Raw genomic sequence first — 18,708 nt, 5'->3', positions numbered from 1 at the left:
ATGTCCTTCATCCAGGTTGAAATATAAAGTTTTCCCAGTTTACTTACCAGATCAATCTCATAATGAATAAAGATTTGAGATATTTTTCCATCCTTATTTAAAAAATACAATAAAAGATGTACACTTATTTGTGGACTGGACCAACACTTGTCCACTATACACTGGAAAATTATCTCTATAGTGAAACTGCTGACTCAACATTAATTTACAGTTTACATAAGCAGTCAGTATAATAAAGCTTCTTCAGTGCCTGTAAGCTATAAATAAGATGTATTTGTCAATTGCCTTGCCCAGGCAAAATGTACTCACTTTTCATCCTGCACCTGTGTGCCTTTACATTTCTTAGAATAGCAGTGGCACTGTCTCTATTCAAATACTTTGTCCATCTTTCAAAACTGAAAATTTTTCCATACTTCATTAGAGTCCATGCTATCAAATTTTTGTCACCTGAGCACATCCAATAACACAGAGTTTCAAAATACCTGTTTTCTTATAAGTATACTTATCAAGCAGTGTTCAGGCATGTCTTTGATTATTTATGTCTAAAAGTCTTTCAAATGAAACTCTTGCAATGACAGTCTAACACAGCTTGCTTTTTGTATGTTCCAGCACCTCTCTGAGAAGCATGCTTAATACAGGTTCATGAAATGCCTAAAATTTAGACTCAAATAAGGTGTCTGAATTGGGAAGACTGGATTCCAATCTACCTGTTTTCTAAACTGCTTTATTTTATGCCCATAATTTAAACCCACAAAAAAATCTATAGAAATTGGCCATGGTAAGCCACAGTGCCTCCCAAATTATACACCTGTTCTACAGGATAAAACTACCTGACCTGTTTTTCTTGATAAATTGCTTCCAATTACAAACTTTTCATTTGTCTTCTGATCTTTCCTACCCACTCGGGGGGGGGGGGGGGGGGAGGGGGGGGCGGAAACAACAAAACCCAGAAATAAACCAGAAGGTAATGTGTTTTGGTACACAAGAAGTCTCTGATATCCCTGTAACAATATCTGTGGAACATTTCATTTTCCTTTGAGTCACTGAGATGCCCTGTTGCATTTTGTGTAAACATAAAAGCAAAGAGGGTTTTGATTTTATAGTGGTATGTAGTTGGGATAACACCAAAATATACTTTAATTAAATCTTTCAAACGCTTTCCATTTTTCTTCTTTTTTCTTAAAAATGCAGAATTTACAACTGTAATTGAAATCATAATACCTTTTATTAGCTCATTATATAGATTAATGCATTTCTCTTTAAAGTATCAACCAATCAGAAATTAAGCAGATTCCCCATCGATCTTCAGGCATCTCCATGTAAAGGCTCATTCCTTCTCTGACAACCTGTGTGAAAAGTCTGACTTGCACACAACACATCTGAAGCAGCAGTATAAAGTCTCTGTCCTCAGGTACCTGCTATTCCATGAAGGAACAGCAGGAGCCACTGGCAATAGCAAAGTCTTCTACCCCCAGAAAACTTATTGCCCTTCAGTGACAAAAATGCCCTTCATGTCACTCAGCCCTCCTTGCAACTGGAACCGACCACATGCATAGAGTCCCATGAGCAATTAAGGGCACTGCACATCAATTCCTTTATCACGGTAACTAACGTGCAGCCATCTCTCATTATGACAAGGAGTATAAATGCAACCTTGACAAGAACAGCCTAACTTCCCACGTGAGCCCATTGTGTGAGGTGAAGTATAGGCATTTTAGTCATGCCATAGGTGCCTCTTACAGGTGACCCTGTGGGGTCCTTAAGAAGGAAGGTAGCAGGGTAAGGGCCATTAGCTGTTATGGTGGGTCTGGTTCTTATTCCCAAAATAGGTGCCTTCTGCTACAGAATACCAGCAAGTGAATAACTCACTACCTGCTCTGGGTGCTGCTGTATTGCACAGGTGCTAAGCAGGTCTTAAAGAATGGTGAGATGGACTTCATAGTTTCATGGACTTGTGCTGTCATGAAGGCTTCAAACTGACTTGAACAAAATAAATAATCATTGGAACAGAAAAGTTAAATGGGAGGGAACAGTTTCTTCTAGGTAGATTATGAATCTAGTACAGAACTGCTTGACTACTTTGCAATGAATTTATAAATAGTTTCAGGCCAACTGAAACTACATTTTAAGTTGTTAATGTATTCTCTGAAGGAAGACAAGGGCCATCCCCTGGTTCTAAGGATAACAACTGTCTGTGATGAGCAACATTACTAATTCCAAGCAGCAAAACAGGTTATAGTTTCTTGGTTATAGATATTTAGGCACTTAAATTTAGGGGCAAAGCCCTTCTAATCTGCAGCTGCTATTTCTTCTGTGTAAAGGAGTATTTTGTGCATATAACAGTATTATATGACAACAGTTTTAAGACCAAGTTGATAGAAATATGGACTAGTCATCACTGTAGGCAGTCTGGTTTGTGTGTTTCAGAGCAATTGTGTTCATGTACCCTTTGCTGACATAGGGGAGTTTTCTCCATTTATTTTATTTTTGACACCTGGTTCATATAACTTCAGTTCCATGACTTTCAGACATGAGATTGAAATAAGGCAATTCTAAATCATTAATTTTCTTTATTTTCAGGGTAAAGAATGATAAATGGGGAGTGGGGGCAGCGAGTTAAGCACAAAGTTTTAAACCTTTTTGGAGGACAAGGTTGTTTCAAATCATTAACAGGGTCCTTTGATCTGTTTTCTTTTAGCTGTAGCACATATGAGAGCAGCTTTCCCTCAGCAAAAGTGTAGAACTTGAGTACTTAGCCACATGCATCTATTTATTTCTTTAATTGATATCATTAGAATGGGAGCACTCATAGCCAGTCACCACTGAACATGGCTAAGCCAGGGCACACTGTAGCAGTCTCAGGATTTCTGTTCATCATCCTACTAGAACATGTGGATAAGCTTATAACGATCCATGGTGTCCTTTGCAAATAATGGACAGAGAGCAGAAGATGGTTCCCTCCTCCCATGGGGCTTGGCAGCATAAAACACCTCTCCTGAGTTCAAGGAAAGGTTATTTGGCTGGAAGTCATTATTGTTTATATATCATTATACATGTCACTGAGCTCTTTATAAAGGAGATAAGAAAACAGGACCTGAATCTGTCCTGCCTACAGGTTTACATCCATGACAACAGAGGCAGAGGATCCTGTGTGAAGTATCATTCAACATGGACATTGCAGTTCTACACTGCCAGGAGAATTAACTTTATCGACCTTTTTTATTATTATTATTTCCTTCTCACTAACAGGTTATTCATCAGCTTAGACTTTCAGAGAATGAGAGTGTGGCTCTGCAAGAGCTTCTAGATTGGAGGAGAAAGCTGTGTGAAGAGCAAGAAGACTGGCAGCAAATCTTGCACAACACTGAGCAAAGAATCACAGCCCCACCTCCACCCCCTTGTAAAAAGCCAACGCTGCTGAAGAAGGTAGAAGATACCTCCTGCAACAGACTCTCTTCAGGCATATGGGATTCCACCATGTGATTCCGATGTGTGTGTCTGCAGACTGTTAAGAATGAAACCATCTAATGACTTCAATCTGCACAATCAGCAAGTTTTCTTCCCTTCACAGAGCGTGCAGGGATTTTTTATAAGCACTCATTCAAGAGCACAGGATGGAGGAGCTATTTAGATCTGTCGTGTGTGCGTGTACGTCTATGTGTTTGTTCTTTTCGTATATATACACATACACACATATGTGTGCACCTGTGAGTATATATATGTATGCATGTGTGTATATATATGGAGACAAACTGCACTATAAGTACTTAGTTTAAAAGTACAAGACAGTTGCTTAGAGTTCTCCCATGGACAATGAAGAAACTATGTTAAGCAAATGATGATGGGGAGAAGTGACTGACAGGCATTTTAGAGAGATCAGGAAAGTCTGTGTGCACACTGTACAGATGTTTTATATAGTACAAAAATATGATGTTTCTTGTTCCCTAATGAATGGTTTTATTATATTACATGTATACATATATATATTTCTTTGTAGATGTCTGTGTTCTATTGGCGTTGCAAACCTGAAGATTATTTACATGTTTATTACTGGTGTTTTATAACTTTATGCAATTGGTGCTGTCGTTCTTTCTTCAAAATACAGGTAATAAATTCAGTACTTGCATTTTTCTTTCATAGTTTATCTTTAACAACATACCAAACAGTTTCAACACTGTGTTGTTTTTTCAGAACTGGTAATATCCTTTCTAAAATCCAATCCTGAAATTCTTGCAAAGCTCCTATATGCAGGTGTGATTTGATGCTGTTCACAGTCATGAATTAGAGAGCATGACTTCTTTTTGGTAGACCTGTGTTTCTGAATGTGTGAACTGTGAATTCTGCAGTTACATCTCAAATCTTATTTCATTCTGGGTTATGTAAAATAATGAGGCACTCATTTAGATTATAAGTATGGTTTGAAATTCATACCTGATTATGCATAAGGTCAGGTGTCAGTGGAAAGATACATAATGGTAATGAGGTATGAAAATAGGGCTGTGATTTACTGTTACAATCCAGAAGGCTTTATGGAGATGGGTATATCAAAGGATTATGTCCTTATGGGCGTACAGTGATACATTTATTCTTCAAATTTCATGTAATGAAATGGTTTCAGAAATTGGAGCATTCTAGTTGGTGACCATGAGTTTTGACCAGTAATGTTAACTTATGAAAGTCATATTGCTGGAAACTTGTTAGCTACTGCTCAGCAGTCTTTGAAATATTGCTTTGCCACTAAAAGGTGTAATTTATATATATACACAGGTATTTTGTCAGGGGCTGCTTATTTTAAATTCTTGCAGTATGTAGAGCCAGTGTGAAACACTTTTCTTGGCTGTTTGCCCCACTCCTATTGGGATCCAGGAAAAAGTGCTTGTAATTTTGCAAGTGGATATAAAACTAATATTTTCAAAGGTAAGCTAGGTTTAAAAAAGTGAGCTCACCCTTGGTTGAAAGTTGTTGGGAAAGGAAAAAAAAAATGCTTGCAGATGTAGGTTTTTCCATCCTGTTTGACAGAAGCTTCAGGCAGGCTGAATGGCAAAAAGCAATCACATACTTTTTTGTTTGTTTTTACAGGGAAGCAGCAAAACTCAAATTGTTCCCATGAGTATCATCAAGCTGTAGGCAGAATCAAGCACCTTCTTTTGCTGGAGATTAAAATAGATGTTTTGAGTGGACAAGGAAGAGGAGACACCAGGTTAGCTCAGAATTTTACCTTGTTACCACTGTTAGCTTCCCAGAAGTCCTCTCTGTAGGATTACCCATTTCTATTTCATGGAGAAGCAGGGACTCTGGGCTCTGAATCTTACCTTCAGTTGGTGTAAATGGCTAGATCATGACTTTATCCAGGAGGGGCAGCTAACCACTGTGACGTTATGCAGAAAACAACTCTCACCCGCTAAATGATTATGTCAGAACGAGGCTTTGCCTAGAAGAATTGAGGTTTCTGTCTTTTTGCTCAGATAACCAGGGACACACAGAGATCCCTGTGTGAGACCGAAATGAAATGGCTCCAGAACTGGATGCAAGAGAGCTAATTAACCTGACCTTGCAACTACATTGCTTGCAGGATGCAAGTTGTTAGCCCTACATAGCCATAACAACATCTACCCAGCCAGTTTAGCAATCCTGAACACCTCACTGCACTAAGACATGCAGACATGCCCTCAGGCTTATCGCTCCTCAAACGGCCTGGCAAATAGCCCTCTCATAAGCTCTATCATATTGCTAACTCTAATGCCCACTAGCTGGCTTGGCGACTGGTAGAAATCAACCCACAACAGCCTGGAGGTTCAGGGCAAGCTGTAAAAACTGACTGATAAGCCAGTTTAGATCATGCCAAGATCCCTGCTGTGGCAGTGAGCTTGCCACCAGTCACCAAAGTAGCTATTTGCAAGGTGAGCTTGCGTATCTCCAGACAACACTGTTGTCATTGCTGCACTTGTAATGCAGGAGTACCCAGAGGGGAGAGAATACATTTGTCAAATGGAGTTTAAAATGGAGTTTAAAATGGGAAATAGTATAAATGCAGATTATACTATTTGCAGTCCTTACTAAAAGTTGTGTTAGAGCCCTGATCAGCCTCAGCTGCAGGAGCTCAAATGGGGTCTAAGAAACCTTTTTGCTACTCTTTCAAAGTCTGTGTTGTGCCCTATTACAGCAGTAGGAACCAAGTGTGGAAAAAAGATATGTAGATTTTCTAGCAGTTTCATAAACACAGTTACACAGTAGAAGCCAGTACAAACCTGATTCAGGCAATCTGATTCTCCAGACAATGAACAAAGCAGATTATTCCCCCCATGCAGAAGGCCTTTGTTCTGTTTTTTGCAAACTTGGGTAAAACATATTTTTCCAGGGCTCTTCCTTAAGGCATGTCACCACGGTGCAATATGACAAACTAAATAGCAGAACATATGAGAGCTTTTTTTTTCTCAATTTTGTTATTAATTCCAGGTCATGTAATGGCTAACTTTTTACTTGGGAAGATTTTTCAGGATATTCCATTAAAATATAGTACTATAAGAATAAAGTATTTGTGTTAAAACATGTTTTAAATATTTCTCTAATGGCAGTAAGAGACTCCAGAGTGTGACTTATGATGTCATAATTCACACCTAGTGTGTTCATTGGTCCCTTGGCCTTTGGCCTCGTGCCTAACAATGCAGTTGGTAGGGAATTATTATACCATAATTCACACCCTACTGTGTCTTATTGCTTAAATAACCATACCCCCAGAGGTGTCTTAAAACTACCATTAAAGTTTATATTGTGTATCAAAATGTGTTTACAGGGCTGGGAAAATATACTATTGACATTTTGAAATGTTGAGAAGTAGTTTTAGCAGAACTGTACAGTGCTTGTAAATTAATCTCCCCAGTGGAGTATGCACCAGGCAATTACAGTATTTTTTGAGTATATGAAGTCCTCTCCTGCACATTAAAAAATAGCTTAGACAAAAAAAAAAAAAAAAAGCCTTATGAATTTAATACTCTAAAGGGAAAGATTAAACTCTATGAGCATGTTAATGCCCTTAATATCCAATGAACAATCTAAAATATATTTATATTTGCAATAAAGCAATTTCAGGAAGCTGGGGTTATCATCAGATAATCACTCCTCCACATTGTGCCTTATTGCTTAATTTTTATTATGTGAAACAAACAAATCCTCTAACAAATCAGTCTGTCCTTCAGTATAAGGTAAGAAGAATCAGATATGTTTTACACTTTAAAAAGTCATTGGTCTTAAAGCCAAGGGAATTCTGAAACCATATTAAACCACAATAAAAGAAAAACAACAGCTGTTGACATGAGAAATTTTTAAAGCTTGGAAACCTTACTTGTTACTCCTGAAATAGCACTTAGTGTTTTTTTAGTTGCTGTAGTTACATTCCTATTGCAGATTATAAGCAAAACTTCGCTTTTAAAAACTTAGACGTTCAGAGAAATACATGCACCAATATTTTACAAAAGGTCTGTGTACAGCATGAAGTGATAAGCCTTTTAAAAATTTGTATTGTTTACAAAACAATAGTATGATCGTTGAATAAGTGAATTACATTTGCCTTTTCGCCAGTGATCCTTTTTTATTCCTTCTAAAAGGTTGACTTATTTTCATTAATAACTTTATTATAGTGCAGATCCTTTGTGCATGGGACAAAGAATTTCATTAACTTGCTAAGAAAGCATAATAGATTGTAGCATAGTTCTAAAGTGATGGTAATAGCCAGATTCATTGTAGTTTTTAATTCTGCTTTAGAGTATTGACATCCCTAGTAATCCTGTTATTCTTATCTCTATAAAGCCTGCTAATATCTGAAATGCTCTGAGGAACCTAAAATAAGTTTTGCCATTCGCTTGTTAAATAATAAATGTAATTAAACTCTGTACAAGTCAGTTTTCCAGAATGGTATTAAAAATTTCATGGCTTTGTGTTCTAAATATATGGTTTTTAAAAAGAAAATGCCACCTGAGCATAACTATTTGACAGTATCTGAACAAAACAGAAGGGCGTATAAGGAAATGTTTTTCTTCCAGTTTTGCTGTTCTCTGTATACTCAGGATTTTCATTTTGAGAAGAAATAAATAAATCCCAGTGCTGGCTTATACTGTGGCTGTGAGAAATAGATCATTAGCAAAGTCTGTCTGTCCTCCCACCTGTGGTTTGGCTTTTTCCCCAATCACATGAATGTATGCTGGATCTGGCCGAACCATGGATTTTGCTGTGAAGCATCTTAACGCAAAAATTTTGTCAAGTCATGATTTGACTTTTTGTGGATTTTTGATTTATTACAGTAAAAAAAAACCCTTTAATTAGACAGAAGTATTTACTTTAACCTTAAGTAGCTTGTTTTGATTCTCATATATGTCAGTAAAATTCCCTCTTAGCTCTTTATTTCCTTTCCTGTCAACTTAGGTTAATTTTCAAACAGACTTTTATGATGAAGAAAAAAGTGGTTAAATAAAATTACAGGATAACCTTTAGGTTTAATTTCTGAAAAGAAACATTTTTCTTTAACGGTACTGAAATAGAATATTTCAACATTTTCAACATGTTTTTCACCTTTTCTTTTCCAGCTGAAATTGTCTGTTGGGTGCAGTATGAATTTACACATAATTTGAACTCTTCACAGACATACTTTTCCCTAAATCTACTCTTCTCTGAAAAGACCACACTAATGAATATTTGTTTTGAGATTCAGGAGAACTGCTGAGGTCCTTAGAAGCATCAACAGGGAAAATTTGACAAGCACAGGTATCTTGCCATCATAGCAATGTTCAAGTGACAGCTATTAGCTAATGCTTGTGCCCTCACTGTTTTTATTTGGGCTCTAGCCCCTTCTTAGTCTGCATGGATATGTAGTCACCTTCTCCTGATATTCATTAGACTACAGAAAGAAAAGTGCTGAATCTGTCATACACCCCCAAAGAAAAGGGAGAAATGTGCTCCAGACTCCTTCTAATTACTGCTTAATATAAATTGCTGAAATATTTCTGAACATGGGAACTGGAATGCAACTTTCTCACTGTCCAGATGTGAACAAACTGCTAGACTAGAAAGCCGTAGCAATGAAGTAGCCACAGCTATTAAACAAACAGTTATGGAGGTATAGCTCCTCTATCTCACAACATAGTAGGGTCAGGAAAGTGGTCAGGAAAATATTCCAAAAACTAGAGAAACTGTTTTTATATCCTTTCAGGAAGACAACTCCGTGTGGATCATTTGAATTAAAATCATCTCTAGCTGGTTTTAGTGCAGACCCTCCCTATTACAGTGGTCTTGAGCCTCACAAATCAGATAGGCAAGGGGATGTCTAGTGTTTAAGCAAGTGTGACAGGACTAGGACAGGAGAACAGTTGTCCGTGGATGGGTAAGTTTGGGTAAGTGCTTTGGAAATCTTCAGATATTATGACCTTCCTCATGGTTCTGAACAGCAGCCTGAAGCTAGATTTTGTCTAAATACTTGTGTTATGAACCTAGTCCCAATCAGTTTGTGCATTTAAGGATATCTTGAATAGAAATTACTCCTCTAATAATCTTCATTTATTATATTTTAGTAATCTGATTACTAAAAGTATTTATTCAAGTCTAGCATTTACTGATATAGCTCCCATGTCTGTAATACAAACTTACTGTTTAAAAAAAGAAAAAAAAAATTAAAAAGGACAATATGAAAATAAGTGCATTTGAAACATATGTCTGGGTCCATGCTGAGATCTGGGCTCCCTGAGCCTTAGAGTTTCCATAAGTAACATGCTAGATGCCATATCATCAAAGATCAAGACAGCAACCCAAAAGTAGCTCTAGAAGTTTAAAGACTTTCTTCTGCCTTGATTTTCTGTCCTATATAATCCCCAAGTCCTCATCAGGCATGAGCAGTTACCAAGGTCATGCAGCTTGAAAAACATGCATCTTTCATCTCCTGGGAGAGACAAACAACAACATCTAGACCTCAGTTTCTCTGAGGTGGGAAAGACATTCTGTTTAGTTGATCAAAGGCACAACGATGAATGCCTTATATCAGATATCTCATGTGGATTTACTTACTTTTCTATACCAGATATGATTCCCTTAAACATTCTGCAGCAGACTTATTTGTTCAACAGAGACACTGATTTGTAGCTGGGGAATATGGGTCTAGTTTAGGTCCATGATTTTACAAAGATCTTCAGTTAAGTTCAGGATTTGAACCCAGATGATTTTTAAGGCCCACAGGTTGTATTTATTTCTGTATATGTACAAAAGTCCTGCCTGAACATCCAAAGAAGCTCCACTAAGGCAAAAAAAACCCCAAAAACCAAAAACCAAAAACCAAAACCAAAACAAAACCAACAACGAATCATGACAAATCTATAGGTCTAGTCTTTTATTTAATCCCTGTATAGGAATAAAAGGCCAGATCCTGGTGAGGATTTGGATCCTGTAAGCAAGTTAACATAAGACCTGCCTTTTAGGTGCCTTGTCCCTGGAAAGGCATATAGGACTCAGCTGTGTTTCCATACTGCCTGTTCTGGGCTTCCATTTCTGATTCCAACCAACTTGCTTCTCTCGATGGAAGAAACACTATAGTTCAGGGAGAAAAGGAGAGGACCTCAGCAGCCTGGAACCCCTGTACATTATAATGGGTATATCTGCACAGAGGAGGAGATGGAGACAATAGAGATTCCATCTTCACAGGAAGTTTGAGAATTTCTGAGCCAGCACAGTAAATTTTCCCAAAGTTCTCAAACCTCTATGCTCCTTGCCTGCAAAAAGCACTGGGACACTGTGTTTAAGAGAAGCGATGTCTGACCTTTAAGAATGAGAGTGTGGGCATGTATCAAGGTTAATGTTCTTGAATATACTCCCAGGTAAAAGTAGAGGCCTAGGAAAGGACAAAAAAATCCTTGGGGTGAACAAACAGCTGCCCAGGATTACGTTGACAATTATCCAGAACTTGTGGAGTATATGGAAAATTATAAAGATTAAAAACGTTGGGGGGGTGGGGGATAAGAGAAACTAGACCTCTAGTAAGCTAGTCAGCTTTATTTTATTTCATTTGTTTTGTTTTATCCCATTCTAGTACTAGGAGAAAATATGTAAGAAGTACCAGGATGATGAGATCAACAAACAGCTCATATGGGATTCCCAGAAACAGTATGTATCATTCCACCACATTTTCTTCTTTAATAAGGTAACTGAACTGGCAGAGAGTGTCAAAAGCCTTATTAATATTAAAAGAGAACTCAGCTACTGGGCTGGGTTTTTTTCTGTGTCCTGTCACATCCTTTAAACAAGCTGAGAAAATAAGGGCTGTCATAGAGAAATTTAGGTTGGAAAGGACATCTGGAGGATCAGTTCTCCAAGTTTCTCTGTGGCTGCACTTCTGTTAGCAGAGGCCAATATGGGGCTGGCTTGCTTTGCCACAAAGGCATGCTGTTGAAACATATTCAACTTCTTACCCTCATGGACCCTCATGTCCTTTCATCAAAGCTGCTTCCTATCCAGTCAACCCCCAGCCTGTACTGTTGCATAGGGGTTTTCCACTGAGGATGTAAAACTTAAATTTGTTTTTGAACAATGTTAAGTTTCTGCCAGCCCATTCTTCAGGCTGTCAGCATCCACTGAACATCAGCCCCATCCTCCAGAGCTTCACTGAAATATTGACTCCTCTTCAGCCCAGCACATACGTAGAATTTGCTGTCTATTATCCACAAATTTAATGATTTTTCAGCTCATTAATAAAGACAGTATTTTCCCCAGTATTAACCTTGGAGTGATGCTACTATTTGGCTGACAATTGGATTTTGTGCTGTTGTCACACGCTTTGAGCCCAATGTCCAGCCAATTTTTTACCCACCTGGAAGCCCACCTACCCAAATCATATCTCATCAGTTTTGCTAGAGGGTGCTGTGGTAGACAGCAACCTTGGTTCACAATGTAGATTAATAGACGGTTGAAAATAAGTTCTTAGAAAGTAATCACTGGCAAACTGGCAGGAAAGTGAGATTCCACATAGGATCTCTTAGGAGGCATCTGAGACCTGTTTCTTTTCCAAATATTTCTTATCTGAGTAAATGGCTGAGCAGAAAGAACATATATAAAGTTAAGGATGGCACCAAACTCAAATGAGCTTGTAAGAATGCTGGGGCAGAATTCAAAGTGATGATACAAAAACCATCAACGGTTCTCCCACAGCGCAGGAAAATAAGAGATGATCATTTCTCCCTCAGTGGAGAAAAGTATGCCCACAGTCTCAGAGACAACAGGGCTTCAAGACTCATAGCTCTCCAGAGAGGCAGGGAAAAGATCAGTTTTGGAAGACCATGTTCAGGAACTGAGTAGACTGGTGGAGTCTATGTATAATGTGCTGACTTGGTGAGCTGTGCCACACGGCACTTGACATGAAAGCAATTGTATGTCATAATCATGGTATCACACACAAAGATATACTTTGTGAATGTGTGTGTGTTTGCATGTGTCTCTTTTGCTGTCTGTGTTTGTAAATTTAACACGTGCTCCTTAGTAGGTATGACTACAAATAAATCCCTTATAGGAACATTTGGATTCTCAATTCAACCTTGACAAAGTGTCTGCAGATGCTATTCCATTATATGTCTTCATGGTGTTAAAAATGTCCTCCTTTCCCTGTACAGCCCATGCATGATAGCTCTGAAACCTGTTATTTGGAGAAATAATACTTCCCAAGTCCCATTCTGCTTTTCATACAAGAAAATAAAAAGTGGGTGGGAGTTCTGTGAGGAGATAAAGCAACATTTAGCTCCATTTGAGGACAATCAGAGAACATGTCAAAGGTACCACTGGACAAGGAAGTAGCTTCACAAGACCATGACAGCCGAAAATGAGGAAATGAGTAATTTGTCTCTCCCTTTCACTGTTGCTTTGCTTAGAAGAACAAGACTTTGTTTTAATATGTTTAAGTTATAAACAATGACATAATTAAATTACATTATGACAATGAAAAAGGTCTTGAAATTGCCAAGAGCCAGGAGTCATCTTTTTGCTACTGCTATTACAAGATCTGTTTTGCTTGACATGAAGATACCACCTTTAAAATGTGATAAAGTAATCCGTAATCTGTAAATCACATCTGTAAAATGTGATAAGTAAATCTGTAATCATTCAGCTTTCGAGGTCTGTGAGTGCTAGCTAAGGGTGTGCTGTGATAGCTCTCTAGCAGATGATGAAGCCATGCACTCATTTCCCCACAGGATTTCAAACTGACAAGTTTCAGCAAAAGTGCTCACTTAGTTTAAGCATTGAATGGTGTCCCATATATAGAAGACAAAAGACATTCTCCTGCTTTCATAAATGTTCTTCTGAACTATAAATGGTTAATAGATATGAGACTGTCTCTCACCTTTACTGAGATTAGTTGGTCTTGAAGAGGCTACTTCACTATCAGAAAGAAGTGGGAACCACCATAGAAAATCTTTCCCACAGCTTGACGGGGTCAAGTGACTAGCTCTGAGAACTCATTATGGCCTCTAATAAAAGCACAGCTCTTGCTTCTAATTGCAGAACCTAGTTCAGCACAATTCCTAATTTAAACACATGTAAACACATAGAGGGATATAAAACCCACAAGTAACAACCCAAGAGTACTTGCAACTGGAGGAGGTCACTCAGACACATGGAAGTTTCTGGTTTCAGTCTGATCATTGAACTCCATAGTAGTGAATTTTATGCAAAGTGTGCACTGAAAACACAAGATGCTTGTGGTTTTGGAAGTTTTGCTTTTTCCCCTGATTTTACAAAGTAAGAGTCAGTAAAATAATCCAGTTTAAGACATCAAACATTAAAATGTAGTGAAGTGGAAATGTGAAGTGGTGAACAATCAGGTTCAGCACAAAGATTCAGTCAAAGTCATGACTGTTTTTGCTGTAGGTTGTGCAAGATGGGACTGAAAATTACTGCTGAAGGATAGTTTGGTTCTGAGAGCTGACAGGAACATTCTTTTTTGATAGATCTCTTCATTCCATGTATTTAGCTTTACCTGCTCTTTTTCATAACAAAAACTAGTTTAGCTACTTTTTGAACTCCTGAACAGTAAACACATAAACAAATAGCTGTGCATTCATTTTTTCCATTGTGCTTCATCATTTCACTTCAGCTCAGTTGGATCATTGAGACTTTTTGCAGTGGGAATGAAGACGGTTACTGATCAACAATTTATTCTTCAAAAGTTTAGGTCTGCATGTGTTCTGTAAGGTAGACTTAGTTGTCTCTGTGCTTGTGAAAAACACTCCTTTTATTTATCAATAACCTGATGCAAGACAACTTGTTTCGCTCATTTGACTCTGATCTCCTAGCCAGGTAGACCAGGTACTAGTCTCTAAGCTAGTCTCTAGAGTAGTCTCTTGACTAGATCTCCTAGCCAGGTACTCCTGCTTCTACCGTGTCGTTCCTAGTGCACAATTAGGTATCCACTAACAACATTTTTGAGGCATCTACTGAACACACTTGGAGCTTCAGGTTCTTTTTCAGTATAACAGACATAATTTCTGTAGCAACATTAGTAACATTAGGAAATTCACAGATCCGTGAATGTTAATGTAATAAACTGTTAGTACACATTTTGGTCCTAAGCATTGTGGATAGAATGAAATCTCTTTCCCAGCCACACAGACCACCATGCACTCACACTCATCATGTTAAGAGGAAGCAGAGTTTTAGCCCTGTCATCTTGTAACTATTAAACCATATCTTTGCCTTTAGTTTACTGTGATCTTTCAAAAGAAGCTCCATTAGCGCCCTAAGTGAACAGTATACTATGAAATAAGGATAGAAGAACATTAACCATGAAGACCTGATGGTTTATTAGATGCAAATAGTCAAGTAAACAAACAAAAGCAACTTGGAACCTTTCTGCTTTCATGTTCTTATCACTTTTCATTCAAATGGAAGTTTTGGCCTTTCAGTGTCAGTATAAAATGGAGTCGAAGACACATTTCTACTTCATTATGTGCAGTAAAAAAGGATTGTACAATAGAGAACTATTTTCCATCTCTCATGTGGATATGGTCATTATTTACTGGAGGCTGTTTTGTAACACAATGACCATCTGTCAGTAAGCACTGAAAACATTCAATCATGCTGGCTGTTATTGTTAAAATGCCACGATCAGTGACTGCTGTGAGGGATTAATAGATTTTTTTGCACTAAGAACAATTACATATTTAGAAGGCCAAATTAGCTCTCATTGGGGTTGGTATAAATCCAGAGCTACTCCACTGGAATCCAGGTATCATCTCTAGATTTGTAGCAGGGTAGCAGATGTCACACTTTGACCCAGACATTGAACAGGAGCATATCAGGGAAGGAGCTCCTTTTGAATTGGTTATTTTTTAAAATATCTGTGACTGAAAAATATATTTACATTAAATTGCATAATGAAAAGAACTGAGAGAATGTTTTCTTCCCACATTGAAGGGATAGCTCAGAATTACATTCTGCTATTCTGCAGAAAGGTACATATAATTGCTGTTAAAGAGCTTCAGTTTGCAGTTATGTTCATTAAGCTTTTCTTTTGAATGTTGCATCACATTTCTTTGTAAACACATGGTCAGGAGAATAGATGCTCAAATGAACCACCAGCTACACTAGCAGACCCCAGGATTACAACTGGGTGTAATTCTGCACAAACCTGTATAATTAAACCCTTCAGGGAAAGTCTGGAATGAGATTCGTTCAAATGCAGCCATGTGATTACAAGTGCATCATTAACATTTTTTTTATATATATAAAGGGAAGTGGTGCCCTCAGGGTGGCAGAGTGAGTGAGAAATATGGCCTATACATTGAAGGTCATATGCTGTACAGGGGTGGGAAAACATTTCTTAATCAAAAAATCTCCTCTCCATATCATTTATTATGACCATGGGCTATAATTACTTAGCCTATTAAAATGCTTAATTCAGTTAATGATTTAGTTAGTAAGTATTAGACATTTCAACTGAAGGAGGAACAGGAAGGCAAAAGGAGGGAGTGATGGGGGGATTCTAGTCTTGAAAGAACCTGAGTATCTCCAAGAAGTCTTTGGAAACCCTCAGATTCTTTTGGTTTCATGGGCCACTGAGGATCTCGCAGATGCTCAGCATTTCACACAGAAGGCTCTGACATGTGGTGGAGCTGGTCCTTATGGTTACTACCTCAGAAAAGCCTCATTCTCTTGTTAAATCCCATCTCCCTCATTTCTTACTTCTCTTTGGTGCCTTGCTGCCAAATGCCACATGGCACCCAGACTTTCAAAACAGGCGAGCTGCATGCAAGAAGTCTAATGCTCCCCACTGTTTCATAAGCCCCTGTCACCCCATCACATGTGTGAGACAGTAGGCAAGGCATGAGTGTAACCAGGACAAGAAAGGGAATATCTCAGCATGCAGCCTGGCAGGAAGGGCACAGCTCTGCATGTTCCTTCCCTCCCTTCCTACATGCCCAGCATGGAGTGGGAGGAGGAGAAGGGAAGCAAATCAGGATGTTTCTGTCATGTGACCTGACAAAACCATGCTCATTGGAATGGCACCTGCCTGTACTCAAAAGACAGGGAAAAAAAAAAGCTAGATGAATAATCAGAAACATTTGCTTTGAAACCTCTTACTTGCAGGTCTGAACAACTCCTATATGCCCAGAAGGAAAGATCTGAAAGCAGCTGCACTTGCCCACCCCTCCACCCTTGCCTTGAGAGAGCATGATAGCCACTCTCCCCAAGGGCCACCAGGTGTCATTTCACAGCCACATGCAACTTACCTGTCCTTTTAAAAAAACTTTACTTTTTTGATTGCATGCGATTCTTATCAAAGACTAGCATTGTGTGGGCTGAGTAGGCCTGAAGAGATCACTTAACCAGTTTACAGTATGAATGTATCCTTTGCCTGTCTTCTTTTCCAGTCTAAGCTTCCTGTGGACTGATGATAATTTATCCAAACCTGTGTATCACTCACAGTTGTTTGTTAGCCATTTGTCTAAACAAACTGCATCCTGTGGAAGTCAAGCTCTATGGTCAGTCATTTTTGGCTACATATGACTGGTCCCCTAAGTCACAAGGGATTGCTTCAGTTTCCCACTCAGATGACATAAGCTTTATAAACAGACACAAGCTTGATTAAATTGCTAGGCTTTGACTCATAGGCTGATAGCAAGCTAGGAGCATGGTAACCAGGGCAATCCCACAACCATGCAGAAGGCGAGGACAATTTTATTGGCCAGTTGCCCTCAGGTGCCATGCTCTTTCACCTCAAACATGGTAATAATTCAGGGAGTCTTAAGCAGCAGATTTCCAAGGGATTGTGGTTCTGAGTATTGAAAAGAATTGTTCAAAATATTTGTTATCACGCAGCAAAATGATTTATGGAAATAATACTCGGTAAATAAGGCCCAGAGAGGTTCCAAATAAATTATGCTATATCTGTTCATTTGCATCAATATTGCCTTCATCTTCTTATGTGACTGCTAACTGCTAAAATAACCTCTGAGACTATGTATTTACCGTGCTCTTGTTACAAGATACCTAATCTGAAAACAGTGTGGCTGATGAGCTGTCTTAGGTTAAGATGTGACGCTGTATGACATTTAGCTTTTATGATGAGGTAATGTGACATGACATGAGCATATGCCATAACCAAAGGTCAGAATAGATTTAAACAGATACACCTGCTTTCAGCCTGGCCAGTCACTGTCAATTTGTAAAAAAGGCTTCCAGACCACGCACACATTTCTGACAATAATTGATGGTCATGAAGTAGGTGTATTACTTCATTGGCAGCAAAGCTTACCACCTACTTATCCATAACACCTTTCTATCTAATGGAAACGGATTAGAAAACATTTCTTCTCCTCAGAAGCTTTACTTATTTGCATGTTTAATTTTGGGCAGCTGCCTGGGCCAGATTCAGAGAGACCATGTCTATAGTGAAGGGCGGAATATCCCTCCCTTGACATCCGCTACTGGCTTGTGAAGGAAGAATGAATATATTGTGTCTACTCATATGGCCTGAGGGATCACTTACTCTATACTGCATGTCCTCAATGGTACCCTACTTCACCCAGTCCTGAACCCCATATTAATTTAGGGGACTTGTTGAAACTTGCTGTCACTGTCTTCTTGCTTGTATGCCTGAATATTCTTTGGCTGAAGACCATAGCCTGGGGAGGAAAGGCAGATGGTATGTGCCTAGATTCAGTTTCAGGGATGCAGAAGCTGGCAGGCACTTTCACATCCCACAACATCAGCAGAGCCAAACGGACTTACCAAAATTGGGACTTGCACAGAACACATAGACACCCAAGTCCAAAGCTGTGATCCTGCTCAGCTGCTCAAATTTTGCTAAATGCCATTTCAATATTTCAGTTTAAAGTTTTCCAAATACGTTGAGTAACACCTCAGTTCATGCACAGCCCTGCTTAAGTCTTGGCAGATGGGAACAAGACAGCCTCTATTCTGCAGCACTGATGGGGAATTATAAAACAAGGCTGGACCCTGGCATATGTGTGTCCTGTGTGAGTTCAGAGACATTTCAAATGCAAAGGCTAAGGTTGTTCACAATGTTGTAACATATGAGGTTGGGGGTCAACAAGCCAAATCATCCTTTCATGTACTGAGTCAGGAGCAGTAGGATCTACTATCTGCAGATCATCACTGACAGGTAAGGTGACCTGCTGTTACACCCTGCCAGTATGTTACACACTGCTACCACTCCAGTTTCCT

At 38.7% G+C, this 18,708-nt stretch overlaps 1 protein-coding gene across 3 annotated transcripts in view; it reads left to right on the top strand.

Moving 5' to 3' along the window:
- Positions 1 to 8,110, top strand: part of MYO16 (myosin XVI) — a 403,249-nt gene extending 395,139 nt beyond the window's left edge. For all 3 annotated transcript variants that reach the window (XM_074859294.1, XM_074859293.1, XM_074859292.1), the window contains exon 35: positions 3,250 to 8,110. In XM_074859294.1, coding sequence (XP_074715395.1) covers positions 3,250 to 3,483 — 234 coding nt within the window. In that variant the 3' untranslated portion in view covers positions 3,484 to 8,110. The remainder of the gene's footprint in view (positions 1 to 3,249) is intronic.
- The last annotated feature ends 10,598 nt before the right edge of the window (positions 8,111 to 18,708 follow it).

This window comes from Strix uralensis, chromosome 2 (genome assembly GCF_047716275.1).
Source record: "Strix uralensis isolate ZFMK-TIS-50842 chromosome 2, bStrUra1, whole genome shotgun sequence".
NCBI lineage: Eukaryota > Metazoa > Chordata > Aves > Strigiformes > Strigidae > Strix > Strix uralensis.
Note: the sequence above shows the minus strand (reverse complement) of the source record. Positions and strands in the feature narration are given on the sequence as shown.